Genomic DNA, 26,952 nt, shown 5'->3' on the forward strand with positions numbered 1-26,952 from the left:
AAACAGGAACCATTAAAAAAAAATACAGGCTCAGTATTTGAGCGGCGATGTGGCGCTAGTTGCACAAACCTGGGGACCAGAGTTCAGGTCCCCAGCATTCAAGTATAGAGTTGGCATGGTGATGATAGGACTCTGAACGTCAGAGGTTTAGTGAAAGGCCTTGTCTCAGAAAGTCAGGCGGAAGAGACAAAGGAGAAGGCAGTCTATCCAACCTTTGGTCTCCACACCCATCTACACATCCTCACATACAGCACAAAACAAACAAACAAAAAAGCACAGGTCACTGAGCTGTCAGGAGGTCTTTCCCCTACAAGGAACCTCCAGTGAAGGAGAACCTGCAGTGCCATCACCCTGGCTCTGACAGGGTTCCTTCCTTCCAGTCATTTTCTAAGGTGATCACTGTAGGCTCCAGTGTACAGGGTGCTCTGCCTTGTGAACATCAAGCCAAGAGAGCCTGCAGCATAATCCAGGCTTCGAGCTGTGCTCAAGACGCTCACAGACCCACACTGGTACATGAACTAGGAATCATGCTGGAAGTTTTCAGCCAGGATCACCGGGCTCAACCTAAGGTCCTGCCCAAAACACTTGCCTCCACAAGACACAGAAAAATCAGAAACCTCCACACAGCTTTAATACCACCTACTACACCGCTCTTCCGAGGTGCCCCAATCCCTCCTGTGGCTGATCACCAGGAAATCCCAAATTCTAAGTGTCACCAGGCCTGAAACTTTTCTGTAGCACTGAGCTCCCTTGCCTGAAATGCCCCCTTCAAGCCACACTGCCTTGCTCCCTGGGGCCCTGATTCTCAGGGTCTCTCCATTTCCAAGCAGTTCCGAAGTAGCTGAGTCTCTAACCAGAACCCAGGGGAGCCTAAGAGAGTTGCGCTCTTAGACTAGGCGCCCTCAGCTCACTGCAGATCCAGTATCACCTTGGTGGTAGACATTAACTTCCAAGTCATTCTAAAATCTGTCAGCTCTGAGCATAAAGCCCAGGCTCCGTGCTCTGCATGAACATGCTCACTTTCACCTCTTCCAGCCCCCAAGATGAGTCCCACGGCCTTTTCTACCAGAGGCCAGAAACCCACAAGTCAGTCAGACTCTCCTCCTTCCTCCTCAGAACGCAGCCAGTCAACAGCCAAGTCCTACGTCAACCTTCCAATGCCTCAAAACCCTAGCTCCTCCTCCTGCCCATCCCACCCTGCCGCTGCCCCCTTCTCATGTGTGTGGCCAGCTACAGTGGCCTCTCTGCAGGCACACAACTGCAGCCGGATGGAAACAGCATTCCCAACCACCTTCATTTCTCCCCTAACTTACAGATAACCCATGTCAGCCTCCTGCCTGTCACTACAGCGCCCGGGCACTGAACCCTGTCACTTCTCAGAAACTGACAAAACCCCAAGATGTTAAAAAGCAAAAGCCTAAGAGAGCCACCAATTTGACAGTGAAGCCCCCTGTCACTCAAGCCCTTCCTGGCCCAGAATCAGCAGACAGACACATCAACAAACTGAAGACACAGCTCCTGCACATATGCCTCTCATCCAATTCTTAACCACAACCCACAGGGACTGTGAGAGGGTTGAGAAGGAAGGTCTCTGAGCTACCCTTCAATACCAGTACTAGATCATCTGGCTGCCATCACTCCTGTGGAATGAGACTCCACAGCCTTATAGGTGATTCGTACCATTCCTGTGACCACACCAGAAGATCCTCTGGATTCAGCAGGAAGTGGGGCTAGGGTGCAGCCTAGTGCACAGAGCCTGCCCAGCAGTCTCCAGACCCGAGGTTCCAGTGCCAACTCCAAGCAATAATAGTCCTTGGACTCAAAATGCATGGGAAATGCCACACACTCGAGCCTGCTTGGCTGCGCATACTCTCAAAACCATGTGAGCACACTGCGAATGAGGTTGGTCGTCCCTGAGAAGGAAGTGTGGGTGAAGTCCACAGAGGACTCTGTGCCAGCTTCTTACACCATCCCTCCCACAATCCGGACATAGAGATAAAATGGGCATAAAAACAAGACATTTACTGACTATAAGCCAAAGAGAAGGAGGCCATGAATGTGAAAAGCAGCAGGGAGCACGGGCACAATACGAAGGTTTGGAGGAAGAAAACGGAAAGTGATGGTATAAAATATAAGGATCCTAAATATTAAAAATAATAAACCTAGGAACAGGCTAAAACTTCACCACCAGACTGTAAAGGATAAATAAACCATGACACATCCCTTCAGTGAAACACTAGCCAGCAATAAAAAGGAACACATTATAAACAGATGGGTGTGAAGCACGTGCTTCGTGTAACATAGATAAATACTGAAATAAATACACTCAGTGAATGAATCCAAGGAGCCCGAGCAGGCAAAGGTGCATTGCACTGATGCAAAGTTCAGGGAAATGAAGACTCATCTATCCCGACCACAGCTCAGTGGCTGCCTGGGGCAAAGTTGGATGGACATGTTATTTTGATTTTGATGACATAATACATGCAAACACAGCTAAACCTCTCAAAGCATACACTTAAACATGTGCAGCTTGCTGTACATAAATTATCCATTACGAAGCCATGAGAAAGCTATCACCACTAAGAAGCACCGTTCACAGTAGGAAAACCTCCAGCCCCCTTCCACTGGTGAGACACAGAAATCCTAGGCTGGATGGGACCCCAATGAACAAGCAGAACAGGAAGTCATGAGACCTCCCTGCAACAGGGAGTCACTACTTCACAGAGAACATGCAGATATGACGTTCAGAATTCAGGAGTTCAAACCAGTCTGCACACACACAGAAAATTCTCAGTAAGTAGAATTTTGAATAGCAGATGATTTTTCTCCTTAAAAATGTCATTCAGGGGGGGTCACTGGGTACTGCTGTAAGGGAAACCATCACAGCACGCCTAGAGCTGAAGTCGGTGGGCACAGGAACGCACTCCTGGTTTACCTAGTACAAAGATGTTTCTGAGCTCCCAAAAAATGAGGCACCATTCAGTAGCAGTGTAGGGCCACTGCTCTCTTGTGAAATGCTTGCCCGTCCATGACACATTCTGAAAGTCAAAAGAACTCAGGCCACTGCCTGGCTGGTATCACAGCAGCGCCCTTCCCGACACCATCCTCTCCAGGCTGGGAGAGCATCATCAGGATGCTCCTATGACACTCCCAGCTGAGTATGCAGATGTGCCTCTGCTACCCTGGCAACAAGGGAGACTAAAGGAGGAGGATCCGAAGCTGGAGGCCAGCGTGGGTGATGTAGCAAGATCCAGCCTCAAAAAAACCTAGTAGCAGGAATAGTAATTATTTACATTCCTCATTAATTAAATTATAGCATAACATACTTTTTTAGCAGGAGGAGTGTCAAATGGGAAGTGAGCGTCTATAAGTAACTCATGCTATAGCAAAGACCAGCATCTGCCAAAAATTGTATGGTGACAACATGGAGCCAGTATTCCTCTTTGTGACATCTGAGGGCAAATGGTACCATCAGGAACCACACCCATCATCACAGCACTTGGGGGGCGGAGTCAGGAGAGTCAGGAGGTCAAAATCACCCACCACTAGACAGAATTTGGGGACCCTGTCTCAAAATAAAGATACAGGAAGTACACTAACTTTTGTTCCCACCTCTTGCGTTCAGCAGAGAAGTAGCAATCTTGGCAATAATGTCTAAAACAATGGCCATTCACGAGTAAGAATGTTACCTAAAGCTAAGTCCCTTCTACTGACAAATTTGACTTAAAATGTCTTATGTATACAGTACTCAAGTAAGAATAGTTTTGTTGGGCTAGCAAGATGACTCAACAGGTAAGAGCACCACTGACTGCTCTGCCGAAGGTCCTGAGTTCAAATCTCAGCAACCACATGATGGCTCACAACCACCCATAATGAGATCTGACGCCCTCTTCTGGTGCATCTGAAGTCAGCTACAGTGTACTTGTGTAAAATAATAAATAAATCTTTGGCCTGAAGCAAGCAAGGACTGAATGAGCAGGGTTGACCAGAGTAGTGGTTCTAAAAATTTCAATTCCCAACAATCACATGAAGGCTCACAACCACCTGTACAGCTTCAGTGTACTCATATACATAAAATAAATAAATAGATCTTTGAAAATAAAAGAATAGTTTTATTAAACTATCTCAAACACTGAAAAGAATGAAGGAAGAAGAGGTTGTTGTCGTTGTTTTACTTCCATGAGGACAGATACAACAGGCTCCAACATCACAGCAGGCAGCAGCCCCGTCTATGCAAGCACCAAGCCTCTCCCAGCCATCCCAGAGGTGACTCTCCATGTCTGAGACATGCTTCTGCTCTTAGAACTAAAAAAATCTTACCATGTAACACAAGGCCAGCAGTGCTGAGTGCCATGGACCAGTGTCACAACATCAGGATGCACACATAACACATTGCCCTGGGCAAATCAAGTAATACCACATAAATCCCCCACTGAGATTACACAAACAGCACCTGATAACCCGTTGTGTACCCTGGGAAGGAGCCTCCATCTGCCTCAGCTCTTGCAGCCTTGCTCGGCCAGCCTCTATGGTCCAACTCACTCCACCTTCTGAAAAGCATATGGTTTGACAGTATTCCTTAAATACTATTTAGTTTTTCTCACTTTTATAGGGAAAGTATGTAAGGATATAGATCAGAGCTATAATTAGCCTCAGACAACCAATAATATTCCTGCCCTAAAAGGGATAAAAAGACTTTATCCCAATAAAGTCTCTGCAGAGAAAAATGAAACCTTTGGAAAAAATGAAACTAACTGGTGGACCCTCTTCCCACCTTTTGCTGGGTGGAAAAAAGTGGAACTTAAGGGCCTACCTTCACACCCAGGCATAGGGTCTAACTTCCGAGTCAGGCTAGGCTACGCAGTCTCCAGAGCCTAGCAATTCCAGACACTGCCTAAAAACTCCCTATCAGTATTCGCCCAACTGCAGGGATGGGCCTCCAGGGCAGCTGGAGAAAGACCAACAACAGTGCCGTCAGCAGATGAGGGCTGGCACCTGGCACAGAAAAGGCCCATCCATCCCCAACTGTAAATACCACACTGTTGTTCCCCTGGGCCAGGCCAGAAAACAAAGCAATGGGCTACAGACTCAGAAGCAGAGGCCCCAGCTATTCCTGTAGCTGGTGCAGTGGCCCCATGTTGACGTCTGCAGCTGCCTCTCTTCCACCTGGACATGCTGCCAAAATCCCATCAAGCCTGCAAGCTGGAGAGACTGAGAGGTGGCCACTGCACAGCCCTAGCCCCTGTTGTAAGCAAGACTCAGGACATGGAAAGCTATCACAGGTGGCCCTTCCTGCATGGGCGAAAAGATGCCACTCCACCCCCAGACTGAAATAATACAGGGAGGGGTCCCAATGCAGTTACAATGAACTAGCTGCTAGGGGAGAACGGGAGAAGAGTCCTCAGCGCAGCCTGCAGACACAATGCCCAGGGCCTGGCATTCAGTCGGAGCTACCTGCTCTTCACCATCAACATTCACCATAATTATCAAGTCACTAAGCCTGACCTGTCAGACATCAAACACCACCATCCACCATATGTTCTATACTGATCCGACTGCATGGCAAAAGTACAGATGACTGTCTGGCAACTGTCACTCTTATCCCCCGCAACTACCATCAGAGCGCAGCCAAGAGCTATCTGTGCATGGTGGCACTCCAGCTTAACGTTCCAGATGGACAGAACATAGTAGGAGAAAAAGAAATGGCCCCTCACAGTAAAGGTTATTTTGGATGGAGACTGTGTGTGTATGTGTGTGTGTGTGTGTGTACAAGCACATGTATGCACCTGCTACATGTGTGGAGGTCAGAAGACAGACAACTTGCAAGAATGGGGTCCATCGGGGTCTGAATGATAGGACTCGGGTTGCCAGCTTTGGCAACAAGAGCCTCAATACACTCTGCCAGCTCTGGACACACTTGCTGTGGGCGCTTTCTGAACTTAAAAAGTCCAACTTAAAAAAAAAAGGCAGGAAAAATTGCATACAGAAGTAAACAGGGGCGGTTGAGGACACTTTGACAGACAGGTGTCACCAACAGTCAAAGAGAAAATAGCAAACTCTTGCCAAAGAAGTAAAAAGCAGGAGCCTCACACCCAACTTGGTGTCCCAAGCTCCAACAGGTGACTTTACCTGCCTGCATGTATAGTGGGAACCTCAAGAGCCTCCCAGGAAGTAAGAAAGAACTCTGCTTTGGAGAGAACTTCCCGCTTCCCGCTTCCTCCCGCACAGCTCCCTTGCCTGGTCCAGATGTCAACTGTCCAGTTTCTCAAGCATCTATCAGATCTGGCCTTGGCTCTCCACCACCACCACCACCACCACCACCACCACAACCACCCCTCCCCCTGCCCCACCACCCCCGAGTTCCCCTCCCATCATTCTCATTCCATACCCACTGCTCCTTGCCTTCAACAGCAACAGCCACAGTTCAGCCAGACAGCCCAAATCCACACCACAGTTTCAAATTTGTGGGCCTTCCACCTACTGCATGGCTGACCTCGAAGCCCCCACAGCAGCATATCCATGCTTGTGTTGACTACCTGAGATGCCAGGCATTCAAACAACCCTGCCTACCCAAAGCTTTTTATCCCCAGGACCCGCCCCAAAAGCTGCCTCCTCCCTAGGCCTTCTCAAACCGCCTTTTTTGAGTTGCTACCTATCATTTCTAAAGCACATAGAAAGAGCTGTATAACTGCCCTGGTAACATCACATCAGAGCAGATCCTAATGTCTGAGGCAACATGCCTAGAAAGCAGGCCGGGTCGCTTTCCCATCTCACAGTACAGCAAGCTTCCTTTCCAAGCTTCCAGAGTTTAATGTGCAATGTCAAACCTAAGCTAACAGGCTGCAGTTGCAGGCACTGAGCTAGGTACAAAATTCCCCTCTGCCGTCTGAAGGGAGCGCCTCTCTCAACAGTCTGTTAGCTCCTCAACAGACACTGTGTGACATTTATTTTGACTGCCTGGAAGCCAACGAACTCCTGGTTCTCAGCTACACTGTGAAAATCTGAGGTTGCCAGAAAGCTGAGCTGCAGACAGTGGCAGTATTACTCCATCCTGTGACAGCAGGAAAGGGCAGGGACGCATGTGCCTGGACTTGGTACCCTCACGTCATGCCGCGCAGCCCTCCATTCTGCCCTCGGAGCCCCAGCAGGCTCAGCCAGTTAATCATTACCTGGCTTTGATTAAGTCTCCTCTTCATAGAGAGCAATGCGAGGTACCATAAATGCTGTTTAATGAAAACAGACACACCAGTGGCTCTTGGAACTGAATTCTTCTCCCTGGATAACACACAGGAAGCCTGCAGAAGGCCTGCCTGCAGTCAACCTTACCGGGAAAGATCTGCTTCCAGCCCTGCAGTAGCACACTCAGATGTCTTTCTCCAGGCCTTGCCTTTCTCTGACCTGCCTGATATGCAAAGGGCCTCGACTATTTAGAGCATTATACTAAAAAACCATGTTTTCACACTGACCCAAGCCCGGGTAGGCTTCAAGAACAACAAAGCAGGACTTACTGCCATTGTCGTCAGAATCCTCACTGCTGCTGGGAAGGCGACCTCGTTTCATGATCTCCCCGGGAGACAGCAGGCAGCCTGCAAAGCAATGAGACAGCACTTAACCCAAGATGGGAACACGCGATCATCAACTTGTGCTTCAGATGGCAGCCAGGATGCTGCAAACAAAAGCAAACACGGGCCTCAAGTAGCATTTGAATTGCAAACAGTGAAAAGACCAAAGGCACATAATTAGCTGAAATCATTAACAGAGCAGGTTAAGAGTCAGTGTGTGTGTGGGGGGGGGGGGGGGGGGTTGGGGGGTGAGTGGTAAAGTCACACGTGGGCAGGTCTCCCAGGTGCCACCCTTCCCTCCAGTTCCCAGACACCACTACAACTACTCCAGGAGTCTCTTCAGCCCTGACAGCCAGCACTACAGAAAACAATCCTCCAGCAGTGAGCACTACTCCCTCAGACAGATCCATGCTCTGTGCTTGTTGGGGGGCAGGGATGGGGCTGTGCCTACTGCTGTGTTTACAATACTGCACTGGCATGATCAGGCTTCCTTGGCAAGGCCTGCTAAAATGAGCCCCAAATTTTGCCAAAATTAGCTACGCAACAAGCTGCAGCTCTAGAACGAACCAGTGGGGTGATGGGAAGACACCTATCTTCATCTGCCTTCCCCAACCCCTCAGAGGAACTACAGGCTTCAGGAACCCCGATCCAAACCCCTTCCTTTGCTCCTTACAGTGACCCATCCAAGGTCCTACTAGTCAGGGAACCCCCACTCCTTATTACCCAAATCCTCTCAGGAAAAGTATGAACTAATTAATAATCGGTGGCACAACAGCCTAGCTTACCTGGCCAGTCCTTCAGCACACCTCAGTTCAGAAAACCACTGCCTTCATGAAACAGAACAGTGGGCCAAGACGTCACAGACAGTTATAGAAGAACTTGTACAGAACTATCAACAGTGTTCCAACGAGTCAAAAAAGCTTCTCTACACTAAAATTATTGATTGCCTTGACGTCTGTGGGACCACAACCTTCCTGCCAGATCAATGACTCCCAAAGAAAAGGGAGAGCTTTTCAGGGCAGGAGAACGGCAGCCCTTCACCACCCCATCCAACCAAGCCTCCTTGCTGGGAATCACCACAAACGTAATGAGGTTTGTTTAGCACAGAGGGGCAGTGTGGATGGAGAGCCACTGCAGTAAAGCAAGGGAGTAATTAAAAACCCAAAGTTCCACTCCGGACAGACCTGTAAAAGGGAAGTCAAAAGAGGCAGAAAACACCAGACCGTAGAGGAACAAAACACGCCACTTGGGCCTAAGGGTTATTTTGAGTTGCCTTCTTCCTGCCTGATCATAAGTTTACCTTTTGTAAAGGAAATTTCCACTTAGGTGCCCCACAAAACAGCTCTTATTCATCCCCGATCCTCAATTACCATTAATCTCCCTACATACTTCAAGGTCCTCTTCCCTCAAACCTAACCCCCTCCTCTTGTCATAGTCCTCTCACAATGTACTTGCCCTTTAGGGGCTAGAGAGAAGCGCTGTGGTAAGGTAGCTCTTGCACAGGACCAGAGCTCAGTTACCTGAACCCACCGGGGGCCGCTCACTATGTTCTGTAACTCTGATCCAGCCTCTGTGGTACGGACATTCCCGTGCTCATACCAACCCAGACACATAATTAAAAAGAGACCTTTCAAAAATACAATAGTTTATTATCTGCATATCTGATGCTGCTGGGGTGCTTCTCACTCTTTTAATGTGACACAAACCACACACACACACACACACACACTACTGTTTATATACCTCTGTTCCTGTAACTTCCGTTGTCAACAATTCACATCGGGACGCTGAACGGTTGTTAAATGTTTCTGAGCCATAGGACTGGGTAGTAAGTTTCCCCTTTTGGAACAGACCCACATGATTCATTCAGGGATTCAGACTCCTGAACTTTAAGTGCAATATTTTATATGTTCCTCCAGAGAAACTCATTCAATTAAAACGTTTGTGGGCTTTTTTGTTTACCAGATGATTTTCTAAGATCAGTTGAAGGGGACTGACTGTAGAGATGGTTTGGTTGGTAAAGTGCTTGTAGCCCACGTGTGAGGACCTAATTTCCACACCCACAGCCCACATAAAAAGGCAGGGTTCCCAGAAAGCAGGTAGAGACAGAAGGACCCATGGGACTCCCTGGAAGGTGGACCAGCCTAACCTAATCAGTAAGCCCCAGACCAGTCAGAGAACCTGCCTCAAACAAAACTAGCAACTCCTAAGGCACGCATGCACAGTCACACATGCCAGTAAAGGAATGCCCTGTAATTACCAGGCGTCCAAACGGAATCAAGAGCCCCCTTCAGAGAGACACTCTGTGGACTACAGCTTCATTCACAGAATGGGCAGCCACAGACCTAAGATCCACCCATTCATTCTTCCCAGAAAGGACTCTCGCCTCTAACTCTGGTCGATCTACAAGCAGTCTACACCCTGACCACTTGCATCCATAACATCCATGACTGACATATACCTGTGACCCTCTTCCGCTTGTAATGGCTGTCTTCCCTGCCATCCCTGTGCTAGAAGGAAGCACCAACTGCTGACAGCTTTACTCTCCGCCAGCCTTTGAGGGCCACCCCTGCTCCCCAGGGGCACAGAGGGAGGACACACCTCTCTGCACAGCAGCTTCAGCTCTCTGGAGCCTGAGTTAGAGGGTTTTAAAATTTGAAGGTGGAATTCCTAAAGAGTAACACTGTGATGCAGCCCCGCTGAACGGAGTGCACCACCTCCCGAGCAGGTGAACGGAGAACTCGAGAGAGTCCAGGGAGACCCAGAGAACTTGCCTGCTAAACAAAGTGGCGGAAGTTCCCCCATCCTCACTCACCAGTCAACCTATGTTTTCCTAAACAAAGTGGCGAGAACTTGGAATCACTGACCATCAAAAACGCCCTCATCCCAGATTTCAGAGAACAACCTCAAGCTAGACTGATATTCCAAAATTCAAGCAACAGCGAGAATAAAATTAGTATTTTCCTTCTGATGAGTCTACTGGTATTCACCCTGAAGACCCTGCGTAATGGAGCTAAGAACAGTGTGCTCTGCCTGTGGTGGGGTTAATGTTCAGCAAAATTCCCTCCTCTGTGACTCTAATGTACTTAAACCTTGACATCAGGCTGATTTATCTCACCCAGGGCTACTTACTGTATCAGAAAATCAAAGCCTGTGTTACTATCTTTAACACACACAATAGAGGCTGTATGTTGCAAGCCTCTGTCCACTAAAAGGCAGCAGGAGGAGAGCCTCTGCGTCACTACCCTGATGTCTGGAGCACTGGCTGGTTGCTACCTACGAGATGGTAGGGAGCAAAGTGATAATCAATTAAAAGGACTCCTCACAATACTCCAGAGAAAGCAGTAAGATGCCCAACTGCATGAGCGGCAAACACCTGAAAAGGTGGGACCTGGCTTTGCAGAACTTCTGGCCTAAAGAATGAAGACAGGCAAAAAAAAAAAAAAAAAAAAAAAAAAAGAAAGCTAGCATCCCCAGTGCTCAACAGTAGTGAACACTAACAAGAGTCTGTATGAACCCAGAAGGCTGGGGAATGGAGGTAAGGCATCAAGATGACGTAGCCAGAGAGGAAAAGCATCTCTGCATGTGACTCCAGACACCATCTGCATACTCCACACACACAAGGTTTAAGAACATTAGAGTCACAGAAAGACCACACCACCCTGCACTCTAACTCCACACAGCTCACTCTGTACCACCTAGTTCAGCAATTTTCCTCTTGCTAAGTTGCTGTTCACTTTAATAGTTAATGAGAAGGGCATGGTAGCATATGCTTGTAAGCCCAGCACAGGAGGCAGGTGCAGGATTCCAGATCTCAAGGCCAGTCAGGAGTTCTTAAGATCTCCTCTCAAAAACACACACATGGGGCCATCAAGATGGTTTAGCAGGCAAAGGAGCTTGCTACCACGTATTACCTGAGTTCGATGCCCAGAACCTACATGGTGGAAGGTAAGAACTGGAACATACATACACAGGCACTGTGCACATGCACACAGAGGGGGACACACACATGCATATCCACACCCACTTGTAATTAAAAAGTTTAAACACAGTAACAATAATGGAAAAGAAAAGACATTACAGTAGATTTCTTCAAAGGAGACAGCAGCACCCTGTGAAGTGAGCAAGCAACAGAGTCTTGCCGTGAGGAAAGAAGATGACGTCAAGGCCACTGGCTTACAGCCCGGCAGAGGAACAAGGCAGAATGGGGTGATGTTCCTAGGAGGGACTCCAGGAAAAGGGATCTAACGCGATGGACTTGGTAAGATTAGTGCGGAAGCCCAGCCAGGAGGAGTTAGTGCTGAAGGCCTCATGCAGGCGACTTTTTCTGAACTGGCTGAGCACAACTCTCCATTTTATGTGTGTGGTGTTTTTCTTGAACTTATGTCTGTACCCCTGCTGTAGTACCAGAAAATAGAACTGGAGTTCTGCACAAAGCCATTGCATCTGGGAATTAAACCTGTGTCCTCAGGAAGAGCAGTCGGTGCTCCCAAGCCCCAAGCCATGCCTCTATCTATCTTTCTTGGTTTTAAACTCGTTTTCTAAGTTAGCATACAGACCAATGGTTACATTATGGCTTTTCCATGTTTGGGTCCTTATATTTGGTGTTTATTTGCCCCTCCCCTGCCTGCCCTCTTCTTACTGGTCCTCTTCCTCCTTCCAGACAGCGCCCCCTGCTTTCGTGTCACATGTATTCCATTAGCCTTTGGCTCCCTATTCCAAGATTTCTTCCCTTAGCAGGGCTGATAACGACAGAGAGGAAGGCTCAAACCATTCTGAGGTCAGAGAACAGCCTGATAACCCCTGCTCCCCAGCATGCAGTGTTCTGAGTTCCCTGCAGTGCGCCCCTGAAGACTACAATTTCTGGAGAACAATGACTTTTTTATAATGCCACCAAACCTGGCTTAAATGGATCCAATGTACAGGAGCCCAGAGTCCACTCGCTGAAACATGAGAAACATGACAGCCATACATACTACTAGGGAGTAGGCACGTTAGATGGAGCACTAGGAGTCAGTCCTTCCTAGATAGCTAAAGAGAAGTGGCTGGCCAATGACCCCAACTGGACCACTTATCAGCCATCTGGCATCTCTGTTCACTGCAAGGTGAGATACACTCAGACAGCTGGACAACTGTGGCAGAAGCGCAGGGCACCACTCTGGGGCAAATGTGGGGGCAAACACATTCAATCTGTGGCATGAGCTAAAACACAGTCTTTACCAACACAGCAACTCCAAGAAAACTACACCTAGAAGGCGGCTACACTTTGAACAAGCTGTACACTATTGCGGCCTTCCTGGATGGAGTAACCCTAGAAGCTACGGTCTGTGTGGTTAGCAAGGTCCCTCAAAACCTTCAAACTTTAGTTTCCTTTGACTGAAACTGAAGAAGCTGCCAGGCAGTAACAGGAAAGAGCCAGCAGCTGACTGCTCTGCCCTAAAATAGCTCCAGAACCGGAGTCACTGAGTTCAGTGGCCCAAGGGTCAGAGGAGAAGAAATTTTACCGAAGATTAAGAAAGGGGGTTTGTTCAACACTACTCCTGAGCTAAGGGACTCACAGGAAGAGACAAATCAGCCAGGACTGGACTGAGCAGGGACCATTTATCAGGCCATAAACTCTACAGCTCTAATAAGGATCACACCCCAGTGATTTTACTATCTTATGGCTCATATGCAAAAAGGCTGCCTTTTCCCTCAAATGTCAATTTTATGCACTATGTCTCCATTGTTATTTATGTCACTGGCAAGAAGTTCCAGAAGGGACTCAATTAAAACCTCCACACACTTCCTTAGCCAGTTATCACCCAGTTCAGGATGATGTCTACAGGACTTGCTTCCTGGATAAATGGCTGAGTCCCTGCAGTGACCATGGCCCATGCTCGCAGGCTTGCTGGCCTTACTCACCAGTCAGGTATCGAAGTAACCCTTAACTGGAGCACCATCTGTTGTGCTAGTGTGAAACTTATTGGTGTCCTTCCATGCTCTGTCAGTGAAATGCACTCTCCCAAGGCTGTGCTGTCAAACACCAGGTGACCTTACACAAAGCTGAAATCACACCAGCTACTCTGCTGTTTGCCCATTCGCACATTTCAGTATTACACAATGACTGACTTGCAGGCTACAACTGTGAGCCCCTAAAAGATTCGTGTTCCCCACCCCCAGGCCATCTCCTTCTGTTCCGAAGTGCGTACAGATTTCTAAGCAACCAGATGCACTCAGTAAAACCTGCCTACCTGTCCCTAGATTAATGTGAAAGAAACCAAGTGTTATCTTAACTTTTAAGGCAATGGGGCATAAAATTACTAAAACTAATCCATATGCTCAAGTCTAATACAGTGACAACAGCTTACACATTTCCCATTTTAACTAAAATGAGAAAGCATAATACATCTAAAGCCAGATCTAACCCACAAACAATCAGGAAGTTAAATAGATCCCAGTTAAACTTATGGGCACTGCAGTCTAAATATTTCAACCAAAATAAATGAGCTTTAAAATGTGTGTGTGTGTCATATACCAAACTTTAAAGAAAAGGCTGCCCAAGCTACTATAGGACCTTGCTGTAGAGCTGATGCCAGCGTAACTATGTCCTCCAAAAAAGGACTCTGACAACTGAGCCGGTGGGTACTCACTCCCGTGTCCAGCGGTGCAGACATTCACACTGCCCTGTATCTGAGAGCACCAACTCATGCAGATTCTTTACCAGTTAGTCTGAACTCAGATTTTAAAAGCCAAGAAAACCAGCTGGGAGAATCTTAAGGAATTTATAAATGAAGGCTCCTGAACAAATCACAAGCTGCTCTCACTTGCCAATTTATAAATGATTCAATCACTGCTTACACCTAAGACAATCCTTTAAGCCCCCGAGGTCTATGACTGAGCACTTAATTAAGAGTCAGAAGAAGAGGACAAAACAAGATGTGAGTGTAAAGCCAGCCTGGGCTACATAAGGAGTTCCAGGTTAGGCTATACTGTGAGACCCTAGATTGGGGGTTGATCGTCCCAGTCCTAGTTCCATCTACAGGGAATCCCTTCCTGTAAGACATGCTAACAGATGGAAGGATGAGCCAGCACAGACTTAAAGCAAACCAGGCAAGCGATAGGTGTAAAAACTCCAACAAGAAAACAGGCTTGCTTACACATAAAGGAGGACAAGGGATGCACACAACTTCTTATACTCAAAGGGAAAGTCTGAAGAACAGGAAAGGGCCATCGTGAGTCTAAGAAAGGGGGGCAGTGGCCCGCTGTACTGTAGACAGAAAGCACTAAGAACTTGTATAGTTCTGGAAGACCTTTACCATGAATGGTTGCCATGCTTCTAACAGTAAAAACCTAAAACCTGAAGTCTCTTCTCCCCAGAACTAAATGAGCACACCTGGACCAGAAGCTAAGCACCCATATGGCAAGCAGCACTAACTAACAAGCTACATATACATACACATACCTGCACACACAAATGCATGCACACATGCACAAGCGCGCACAAGCACACCCGTTCCTCGGATGGGGTACTACCCAGACTTATCACAAGAGTATCTGATAGAAAAGCATAGAAGAAAAGCTTGTTTTCCAAGGCATTCAGAAGTTACCATTCTGTTCTGCCTCGAGGTCCTTGAACCAGGTTATACACACAGGCACACTAGAAGATCATCAAAGAATGACATTTTAGGGAAGGTGCAAAGGGGTTCCAAACCCACTATTGCACCATTAGTGGAATACCCTAAGAGATAAGCTCTCTACTGGGTAATCTAAACGCTCACACAGATGTTCTTACTGGTTACATACAATGCAGCCTTTGCAGAAGCTAGGCTCGAACAGCTAATGACAATTGCGCCCTACAGACTGACATGCGGCTGCTTCTGAGGAGCTTTGTCCCTTGATCAGAGCCAACTATCACTAGCAATGCTAAGTCACCAAAAAAAAAAAAAAAAAAAAAAAAAACCAACTCTGCAGCACTGTCCTGGTGGAAGCCAGAGAAACAAACGCCCAGTGTGTGTCCAAAGAGCCAGACAGCAGTCGTAGCAAGCACTGCACTTCTCATCCCAAGTTCCACGTGAGAACAAACACTTCACCACAATTACACGCCACACTGAGATGGCTGTAGAAACATCAGATGGTCTGAAAACCTAGCAGAAGGTCTGCAAAGCACCAGGCTGGAGCGGACGCCTCTCACAACATTACACGGCTACAGGAAAGTTTCCCAAAAGGAACCATAGAGTGAGAACTGCTGAACCAGACTCCAGAGATGAAAGAATGGATGCACGCTCCCATCTTTAAAGAGAGCACACAGAATCCTGCAGAGGGCCGGCAGCACAGGAAGAATACAGAGGCCACAAGCTGAGCCAAAGGTCCCTTGCCAGGTGGCAAGCATACTTCCTCCTGGGTCCTGGACCATGGTCTTCCCAGATTCCTGGAGGACTACTGGAGTCGGAACTCCCTAAAGACTGAAGCCACTCTGTGCTATCAGCGAGCAGTTACATAGCATGAAGTCCAAACAGCAATCTGTCAAATGAAGCAAGGCTCCTTGCAAGCTAATGTAAAGGTGGCTGCCACTGCCACCTGCACAGGAGAGCACACTCCAAGTCCCATAGCCTCTCCACCACAGGCAGGCAACCCTCAGAGCAGCAGGCACATACTGATTTTGACAGGACACATGCTCTGCTTGGCATCACTTCCCCGTGGTGAGAGATCTCACCAGGGTGCCTGCTGCTCACCCAGGACCTCTTATCCACACAGGTGACTACAAAGGCACATAGCACCCCTGGAGAGGGACACAGAAGCCTAAAACCACAACTCTGAGAACACTGATTCCATGTGATGGAATGCAGCGTTACTCCAGTCTGATATGACACAATAGAGTCAATTAAGGTTAAATAGATGATTGATTGACAGAAGACAGATAAAGGAAGAAAAGACCGCCCTCAGACTAATCAACTCTCTCTATATTTAATCAAACTTTTTTTTTGGGGGGGGGGGAGGTGGGGATCCCAGAATGGCCAGCAATGCCCTAAACCTCAGATGACCTTGAACTTCTAATGCCCCTGCATCCACCTCCTTAGTGTTGAGATCACAGGCATGTACCATCATGCCTAGTTTTATATGGTGCTGGGGACCAAACTCAGGGTTTTGTGGATGTTAGGTAAAGGTCACACTGTACAACCTGCCTGGATTATGGACTGTTTTCAGATATCTGAAACAGTGAAGGAGAAATGATTCACCATTCAAATCACTGGCAATGTGCTGCTCTCCTGTAGCTGCTCAGTAGCTACTGTGACCCAGATGACCCACAGACACCCCTACCACTTCACAAAAGCTCCTACTGGCCCTTCAATCAATCAGCAGGCAGGCGATTATACATCTACAAACATGGGGTGTGTCTGGTTAAAGGGATCAATTACCAGGTCCCAGATAGAGATCTTAAGGCTCAGAGTCAGGGATCAGGCATGCTAACTCCTTAAGAAGTCTCAGACCAGAAGAGGAGGAAAAACAAACAAGAGACCAGTGAGCGGCTGAGACAGGAGGCATCCATAATGCCGTGAATCCCCCTCAAAGTCAACCCTGCAGGCTGCTGTAGGGACCAGTGGGCCCTCTGTAATAAAAGCCGCCAAACTGCTTATCTGATTTTCCAGCTAATAACAGAAAAACAAGCACCCCAAATAGCAATTTAACAGAAGAAGGCAAAGGATGAGAGAGAGACCTACAAAGTCACCAGAAACCCTTAAAGGAATTTTGACTTCTTTAAGGAGCACACTGAAGCCAAAAGTCTATACTTCCTACCCTCCTGGGGGACTCCAGCAGGCACAAGTCCCAAGCCAAGGATTGGAAGGAGAGCCTTAGATAACTGAGAAAATTTAAACTTTGAGAGTACTACATGCTGAACAGACAGAAACCAGGCACTTACGCCTCAAGAAGCTGCTAAGTTGGCTCTATTTCTTGTTCTTTCCCCTGTAGTAGAAAGGAAACAAAAGCTAACCAGTGTACTCCTCAGCTTGTGCTGAAACAGGTGCTGTAAATAGCTGTTCAGAAACTGTCTTGGGTAAGGGAACTTCCAGGGCAGGAGACACCTGATGCTCGGTATTATTTCTGCTTACTCCAATTGAGGCATTCAACAAGAACACACTACAGCTTTCATTTCCTCGCAAAATAGCCCAAAAGAACCTAAGCTTTTAAAACTAACGAAAATGAAACAGGATGGAGGTGTGGCTCGGTGGTAGGACAGGTGCTTAGTAAGTGTGAGACCCTAGGATCCACCCCCAGCACCAAAAAGGTAGAAGTAATCTAAGAATGAACTGACTTCCGGCAATCTCAATCGCCTCACTATTCTGTACCTGCAGAGACTAAAGCAAAATGGTAAACACTGGCTTAGTACTAGAGTAACAAAAGTGTGGGTATGGCCCAGAAGTAGGGAGGGCACTTGCTTAGAACATAAGATGCCCAGAGCTCTTCTTCAACACTGCAGAAAAACAAAGACGGGTCTCTAAACATCTGCTGGATGCACACACCTACCACTGGTCTAGTGTTAATAAAGGATTCAAAATTTAAAATGTGCAGCCCCTCTCCTAGAATCAAGCCATCCACCTCAAGTCTAGTATTTTTACTTCTGTTCCTTGGGTGAGTAAAAACTCCCCCAGGAACTACTCAGGACTTGGACTAGAAAAGGATCATGTGTTATGTGCAAGCATAAACCCTACTAAATCTGACTGTCACGCTCAGCTGCAGGGCAAAGGGACCCTAGGGCCAAGCCTGTATTTAGAAGGCAGGGTAACTTACCAACTGACCCCAACCCTCCTTAAATACACAAAAATAAAAATACACACCTACCTTCTTCACGGACCTACGTTTGTGCGGGAAAATGTCAGAGAAACAAGAGACTATCCACTAAATCTCAGTCTGAGATTCCATTCTACAAATATGAACGTACCAGCCCCTGGTACTGTTAGCACAGAGAAAAAACATAAAATAACCAAACAGTAGTTGTCAAATGTAGGGATAATCTCTTGTGCACTGTGAGCACAGGAGGAAAAAAAAAAAAGCATTCCCCGTCACTCAGGAGCTAAATGGCCAACGACAACGCAGGAGAATAGGCAGGTCATCGGAAAAGAGAGGCACTCTGGTGAGGACCAGAGAGAGAGGGGCTTCACCATGAACATTCGTCACCAAGGAGTCACCAGGAGGATACCAATAGAGTAGGAGCAACCAGGACAAAACTAAGTTGGCAAGTGCCAGGGCGGTGACCAAGTAGTAAGTAGGGTAGGCAGCCACATACAGGTTAGAATAGATGGGCACCTATCTAGCTACAGTGCAAGCAGCTTTAGTATACAGAAGGTCTTCCTGTCTTTACTTGGGAGCTTGAACAAGTGTAGAAAAGCCAGAATTCATTTTGCAGTCAAACATAGTAGTAATTCTAGTTTTAAACTTCTTTGTTGAGCCTAGAGCCATACAGTGCTAGGAAAGACCCTGTTCTATTGGGCAGAACACCCAGCCCAAAACTCTTAAGAGCAGAAGCAGAACATGCCACAAGATCCTGGAAAGGGAGAGAATAAACTTAAACATAAAACTTCCAGGAAAACAAACTATTCTCATTAAACTACTTCGCTAATTAATGTTGTTACAAGGTCGATGTATTTTACAAGTGAAGGACTCGAAGCAAGCTCCAAGTGTCACAGAGAAAATCGGGGAGTAAGAATATAATGCTGTACACAGTGCCAACTCCTAAGGGAGAACCTGACAAAGAAAGATGTTTAAGACGCTCAGTGTCGAGCCAAAGCTCAATGCCATTTCAAACCAGAAGCAAGACACGCTGCCAGCAATGTCCCAGTAACCTTCAGAGACTACCCAATCTATAATAAACCTGTGGGAAACTGGCTTGAGTACCAACTCTTGACAGTCCACTGACAAATGATGTAACAGGTACTTTTAATACTAAACCAAAGGACGAGTAAGAGAAGGGGACAGGAGACATAGCTGTAGACAGTCATTTAGTCCCTCCTCACTCAGCCCTGTCAAGGATGCAATCCCCATCCGAGACCTTTGCACAGCACAGGCTATATCCCAGCCACATCACAACTGAAACTTAAGACAAACCTTTCTCCAGGTGATCTGAACACACACCAGAAAACCACACTTCCTTTTCAAACATTTCCAAATCTAAGATTCCCAAATTACAACGAAGACGTTTGATTTGAGAATCTTAACTCAGTTAACTTCACGGCCCTAGGTTCGTCCGCTCACTCTCAGGCACTTCGTCAAAAAGTTAGGTTACATGCAATGAATGGTCCTTCAAGGGCCAGTGGTTTCAAAAAAGCTGGCCTTGTGATCAGGGCTAAATGGGAAATGGGTAATCAATGAGACAGTTCACCAGGCTAGCAGACAAGGAAAGTCATGGATATGAGGCTTATTTGGGTTCAAGCACAGACACTGTACTGGAGTAAAACATCTGTATTTTTCAACAACTAACACCACTAATAACTTTCTGACCCAAGGGATAGTCTATCGCCTTGTGGGGCACACAAAACTCTGCTCTATCTGTGCATCCCCATGGTTGGTTCACTGTCTCCCCCAAGCCTCTAGGCTAGGCAAGCTTTGTCTCTAAATTACAACTCCTTAAACTTGTCTGTGACTCTGTCTACTGTGCAACCGCAAAGTAAAGTCATTTTTCATAGAGTACAGAGCTTCTTCAAGTGGTGGAAGGAGACAGGCTACCCCTGCCCCCTTTGGCTATGCTGGGGACTGAATCCAGAGCTTCAGGCAGTGTAGGCTGCTCCAGCATCACTTTAAGCTACAGTCCTGCCCTGCTTTTCCTGACAGTTGAGATCCCTGCTACAAGGAAGCAACATGGGACTTGTGAAGGAGAACAAAATTCAAGTCTACTACACACTCTGGGAATGACTATCCACTCTGCAAGCACGGACATTAGCAGGAAACTATTTGTTCTAGAAGATGAAGCTCAAGGTCAAATACATTTACAAAAACACGCAAACTTTATTAAAGGCATAAAGCAGCAAACATTCAAAAAATGTTTTCAGTTGACTGTAGTTGGTAAGAGAATGTTGGACTCTGGGGCAGAGCTAGGTTCATACTCCGGCAACGTGTGGTTCAATATTTTCAAGAGGCCACTTATGGCATTTAAGACAGGTCTGAATCTAAGGTGAGTATAAACCTCTACTTGCTTCTAAGCAGACATAGTACATGCCCCCTTCATCTACGTTTTTCAGTTTTCTGTGACAATGCCCTTGGTCAACAATACTAAATGTAATAAAGATTTTCAAACATGTAAAAAAGTTATAGCAAACGGGACTTAAGACCTTTGTGGTAAGAAAGACTAAAAATTCTGAATTGCACAGAGCAGGTCACCTCAACTGCGGATGTGATCGACTATTACCTACAAGAAATGCCCAACGTGAACCGAGTTAAGTCCAATGAACCCTTCCTTTCTCCAGGTACAGTCCATTCTATAGACTTAACTAGTGTGGTCTAACAACCAATGAATCGCTTTCAAGAAAATTATTCTGTCTTGAAATGAGTTCATTAGCTTTGAAAGGCACAAACTACCCTTCAGCAACAAGCGGTGAGAGAGGTACCTCCTCCACCACAGGTATTCTAAAAAGAACACCTAAGGGAGCCCTTTGAGAAAGAACCCCACAACCCTTCCCAGGAATGAGGACCTCAGGTCCTCTTCCACTTTCCTAAAAGCGGAGCTCTGTGACCAAGCCTAAACATTTCACACAAGGAAATATTAAATTCCCCACAAGTCCGGGTCAACAAAGGGCGGAAGACCTTCGCCATCACGTTTCTAGAAAGCAAGCCACCTAAAGCTGCTTTAAATGGGTCTCGTAGAGATGACGAGCTCAAACCGGTTTCGAAGGCACATTTAAATCGCCCGCTTTTTTGTTGTTGTTTGCTCACAGCAATTCACCAGCGCCGAGAGTGCGGCCGCCCCCGCGCGCCCAGAAGGGGGAGCCCGGGTGTGAAGCTCGAGCCGGGAGCGGGGATGCGGAGCCCGGAAAGCCGTGGGCCGCAGAGGCGGTCACAGAGTGAGGGTCTCGGGTGTGGGGGGAACCTGAGGCCAGGGAATAAGTGGTGAGAATGGGAGGCCCTCGACCCAGGACTTGGGGGTCGGAAGTGCGGAGGGAGGCCCGCACAGGGAAGCTCTAGGGGCTGGAAAGTGGGGGAAATGTGGGGGATGGGAGAGAAAGATAGCTCCGTTAAAAGGGGTGCAGCGCCCGAATCCCCGCTGGGGAAGGCCGGGTGGGGTGGGGAAACAGGCTGGAGACCCGGGGTGGGGCCGCGAACCGCGGGCATCCCGGCCACCCGCCCGCCCGCCAGGCGCAGGGCCCGGCTTGGCGCGGCGCCGCCCCCTCGCGCTCCCGCTCCTCCCGAGGCGACAGGAACAACAGCGCGGGAGGAGGGGAAAGTAACTCCGGCCCCGGTGCGGGGATGACACCGCCTCCCCGCGGCGCAGCCGGCCTCGCGCCCGCGCCGCCGCCCTCGGCGTTTGAAAGTGGCCACCCCCCGCCGCCGCTCCCGCCCGCCGCCACCAGCTGCACCAATCCGCTCGGCCCCAGTTGCAAATCAAACGCTCCCTCGCGTCCGCACGCCACTTGCGCCGCTGCAAACGGCTACGCCGTCCCTCCCCGGCCTCCCCGCGGGCCCGGGGAGCAGCAGAGCGGCGGTGGAGCAACGCGGCGGGCTCGGCTCGCGCTCCCGCCCCCAGACAGTTCTGGAAACTGTGGATCACCTCTGTCACAGGAAGCCATCCGGCGCGCAGGGCGGCGCGCAAGCAACAAACAAACGCCTGCGGCCGCCGCGACGCGGGAACAGGGACGGCGACGGGCGGCGGCCACCCCGCGCCGCGGGCTTTGTGCGGGACTCCGGCGTGGGGACGGGGTCGGGCCACCCCCGCGCGGACCCGAAGCGCCTGGGACCGTTAGGCGACGCTCGGGCAGCGACAAGGAACCGCCTTGGGGCCACCGCCCGGCCCCGTCTCTGCGCCCGCCGCCTCTTGCCTGCGCGGGAGGGCGGGCTGCAAAAGTTGGCCCTGGGGCCAACCAGCACCTGCCCACGTGCCGCGTAGGCTCGTGCCCCGGCGTACCCAGTCCCTTCCCCCGCCGCCCGCGAGCGCCAGGTCACCTATTACCGGTGGGAGGGGAGCCCGGCTGCTATTTAAACGCCCGCGGAAGTTGAGGCACCCCCACCGGCGGTGCTGTGCACCTGCCTCCCGCCGCCGCGCTCCGCCACTTTGAGCAGCAGCGGCGTCCTCAGCCCCGCCTCCTGCCCGAAGGCGGGCGGGAGGGGGGTGGGGGGGCGGGTAGGAGGTGGAAGGTATCGAATTTCTCCAGCAAATGGGACCGTTCCGAAAGGATTCGGTTCTCCGGTCAACATTCCACATTCCATCCTTCTCCCGCATTTGCAAGCCTACGCCGAGCCGACCCGGAAAGCCTACTGGCTACTGAACAACAGCACCCAACTCGCAAACACACTCACAGGCACCAGACACGTGCACGGGAAGGTTTTGCAACTTGCAGTCCCGGGGTGCACACCGCATGTGCATGTGCTCATAAGGGAACCAGGAGACACAGAGACCCCACCCCCACAATTTGCAGATGGTGCCAAAGGTTGCAATCTGCAATCCGTTTTTAAGTTCATGATTAATAGGTACTTTGCTCTACCAATGAAGTCCTTCCCAATTTCACCGATTAAGTCTTTTACACTTTACAAGCAGTCTCGCTGGAAGTAAAAGGTCTCATCATTGGAAACCCATTCTAGAAAAATCTAATTGCCAAGCTGTCCCTTCATCCCCTTCTCACTGCCCTTGAATTGATGCAATGAATATTTTGGACATGTGGTGACGCGGTGACAGGAACCAGGGCTGCGGCCACTTCACACAGATGTACCCCCTCACACCTATGTTTGGATAAACATACCCTCACAGCCTCCTTCTCCCCCCCCCCCCAAACACACACACTGTCAAACACTCTGGAAACATATATGTACGCGAACCTGCGCTCTACCATTGCCATCTGTCTACCAAGTTGCTACTATGCTTTCCACTTTCATGCAGCCTAAGGCACTTTGGCTTTTTTTTTAATGTATAAACTAAACTGGGTTTCTGCTGCTGAAAACGTTGCATGAATCACCTGAAAACCTAATGTTCTTCGTACATTTAAAAGGAAAAGCTCTAAACCTTCGCCCTCCTCCGATTGAAAATAATAATCGGAATAGAACTTACTGATCCGACACCGATCAATTCTCGGGCTCCGCGGCCATCCCGGCCTCGTCGCCAGCCCCCACCCGGCGATGCCCAAGTTGCTGGTGGGATAGTGCCGCGGCGCGGGCGGCCGCCTCCTCCCTCCGCGCTACAGATCCACAGCCCAATCTTTTGGCGCCATATTAATGACGTACTATATTATTTCCACTAGGCAGCGACCTTCGGCATTACATTACTCCCGAGAACTCCCGAGCGAAGCAACAAAACCATCAAATATGGCTGAGCCTCTCGGCTCGTCCTGCAGCCGCCGCGGCCGCGGCCTGAGACGCGCACCCCGACCCGCGCGCCCCCGCGCCTCCGCCCCCGCGTACCTGCTGCGCACGGGCTGGGCCTCCGCGGGCTGCGCGCCGCGCCGCATGGGTCCGGGCCACCGAGGCCCCGCGGGGAGCCGGGCGGGCCCCTGCTGTCGCCCGCGCGCTCGGCCGGCCCGGCGCGCCCAGGCCCTCCCGGTAGGGCGTGCGGCTGGCGGCGGAGGAAGCGCGGGGACGCAGACTCATTTCTGGGTCACTGCTGCCACAGGGGGGAGCACTTTAATCCCCAGCCAAAGGAGAGGGTGGGGACAGTGGGGCGGGGAGCCGCTGGTAGGGGCTTGCTCCCGTTAACTCTTGGGGTCCTGACTGCAGCCAGAGGGGCTCTCCCCCGTCACCCACCTCTGGAGCCCGCAAACCCTCCAGGTGTCTCCTAGGAGGAAGGTTTATGAAATCACCCCCTCCAAAACTGCTGTCCCAGTTCCAACTCCGGGCGACATGCAGAAATGCATTTATTGCAAATTAGTTTTAAATCAGGTCGACTAAAAACATGGGTATTAAAGCGAATAGTTTGAGTGAAATGTTTTTTGTTTCTAGGATGAATAAGAAATAGTTGTTTTTGTAGTAAGTTTTGAAGGAGTTATGAATTCGAATGACAATTTTAAGCACAATCTAATTCTGGGATGGGGAACTCCAGCTTTACCTAAATTTGTACTGAACTCATTGAAAATTAGCATTAATCCACTAAACGACAACCATCTTCTGAAAAATGTCTTGATTTTAGAGCGTTCTTGTCAGAACTGGACCTTTTTCTCCTTCCAAATAGGACTGAGAATAATGCTTAGTCTCAAACTTTAGACTAATATGAAAGCAATCGCCAGATTCCTGTTGGTACATATATGTAAAAAATGAGTGGCTGTTGGTTTTTCATATACTAAAAACTAACTTTTATATGGAGAATAATTATTTTCATGGAGTCCCCAAGGAAATACATTTATATTACATTCAACATCCAAAGGAGGAAAATACACATTAAAATTTCCATTTAGAAAATAAGAACAATGATTATTAATTACAAAATCAGATATTGAACCCAAAAGACAAGATTATGCATTGGGATCATAACTCTGAATAAAACAGGTTTGATTCACAGACATCATAGTGTGATAAATGGGAGAATAAACCTAACTGTGCCTTTCAATTATTTTTCCGGAAACAAAGCAAAGCAGCAGAAATCCTAAATGTGTGTGCTCTTTCTCCCTCTCCCATTTCCTTAACAAGGAGCATAAAGACTCCCTCCCTGACAGGGTCTCTGCTGCGCTCACTCAGTCCTGCTCAGAACAAGTGAGGTGCCAAATGATGGGTAGAACCCTTACTAGTTCTGTGTGGTCTACAGTTCACACACACACACACACACACACACAAGAGACAGAGAGAGAGAGAGAGAGAGAGAGAGACAGAGACAGAGAGAGAAATGAGGGAGATTTACAAGAGAGGTGTCTCCATCACCACTGCCATCTTGTTCATCCATCATCTCTCTGTGACAAACTGATTGCACCCGTTCTCACCTCCAGCCAGCCTTTATTCATTCTATCTAAATAAGTACTTTCTAGAAACCTCTGTTTCGGGGCCTGGAGGTATGGCCCAACATGAAGAGCACTTGCTCTTTCGTAAGACCTTGGTTGTTCCCATCAGCCACAGGGTGGTTTCCTACCATCTGGAACTCCAGTTCTAGGGACTCCAACATCATCGCCTGACCTCCACAGATATTAGGCATATACGTTCCAGAAGAGCCCTCACACCACACACATAAGATAAATAAATCCAAGAAAGTGTTTAAAAATAAAATAAAGCCACTGTTTTGCATGCTTGTTTGTTTTCCTGACAAGTCTATTGCCTAAAACATTCAGCAAAAACAAAAACAAACAAACAAACAACAAAAAAAAGCAATGTATGTTAAATTAGTGGAGCACAAAAGAAATGTAAAATGGCTCACTCTCCCCACAATACAGAGACTATGACCTCTCAATTCTGACAAATTAAGAATAATGGTCAATAGGTCTTCTGCATTTATGTTGTGGCTGTATAGCTTGGTGTTCTTGTGAGATTCCTAACGGTGGGCGCGGGGGACTGTCACTTACTCTTACCTGCTTGTGGGACCCTTCTCCTATGGCTGTCTCGTCCAGCCTTGATATGAGGGTTAGTGCCTGATCTTACTAAAACTTGGTTTTGTTTTTTTGGTTTTTTGATTTTTTGATTTTGTTTTTTCTTTTGTTTTGTTTTGAGACAGGGTTTCTCTGTGTAGCCCTGGCTGGCCTCGAACTCAGAAATCCACCTGCCTCTGCCTCCCAAATGCTGGGATTAAAGGCATGCGCCACCACCGCCCGGCCTGAAATTTGGTTTTTGGGAGGTTTTTTGTTGTTGTTGTTGTTGTTGTTGTTGTTTTTCAATACAGGGTTTCTCTGTGTAGCCCTGGCTGTCCTGGAACTCACTCTGTAGACCAGGCTGGCCTCGAACTCAGAAATCCACCTGCCTCTGCCTCCCAAGTGCTGGGATTAAAGGCATGCGCCACCACCGCCTGGCTTACTGTAACTTGTTATGCCAAGTTTGGTTGAGAGCCTTGGGAGGCATGCTCTTTTCTGAAGGGAAACAGAAAAAGAGGAGATCTGAGGAAGAGGGGGTGGCAGGGGTGAAAAACTGGGAGGAGAGGAGGGAGGAGAAACTGAAGTTGAAATATTATATGGAGAATTAATTGTTTTTTTTTTTAAATATTGGTCAGGGGCTTGAAGCTGGAGAACAAAGAAAAAGAGGGGAGAAGGGAAGGGGAGGAGGGGAGGGGAGGGGAGGGGAGGAGGGGAGGGGAGGGAAAGCGGGA

At 48.5% G+C, this 26,952-nt stretch overlaps 1 protein-coding gene across 4 annotated transcripts in view; it reads right to left on the reverse strand.

Annotated features, from left to right (window-relative positions):
* The window catches only part of Jade1 (jade family PHD finger 1), a 49,972-nt gene extending 25,659 nt beyond the window's left edge, over positions 1–24,313 (reverse strand). Inside the window, exons 1-2 of one of the 4 annotated variants that reach the window (XM_021157558.3) lie at positions 24,141–24,313; positions 7,509–7,586 (exon numbers count right to left, since the gene is read on the reverse strand). In XM_021157558.3, coding sequence (XP_021013217.1) covers positions 7,509–7,560 — 52 coding nt within the window. In that variant the 5' untranslated portion in view covers positions 7,561–7,586; positions 24,141–24,313. Of the gene's footprint in view, positions 1–7,508; positions 7,587–22,299; positions 22,614–22,698; positions 22,779–23,790; positions 24,111–24,140 lie in introns of those variants that run through there. The other 3 variants (XM_021157559.3, XM_029474950.2, XM_029474948.2) reach the window with 3 other exon arrangements.
* Between the last annotated feature and the right edge of the window lie 2,639 nt (positions 24,314–26,952).

Source organism: Mus caroli, unplaced genomic scaffold (genome assembly GCF_978045245.1).
Source record: "Mus caroli unplaced genomic scaffold, Mus_caroli_1 scaffold_3, whole genome shotgun sequence".
NCBI lineage: Eukaryota > Metazoa > Chordata > Mammalia > Rodentia > Muridae > Mus > Mus caroli.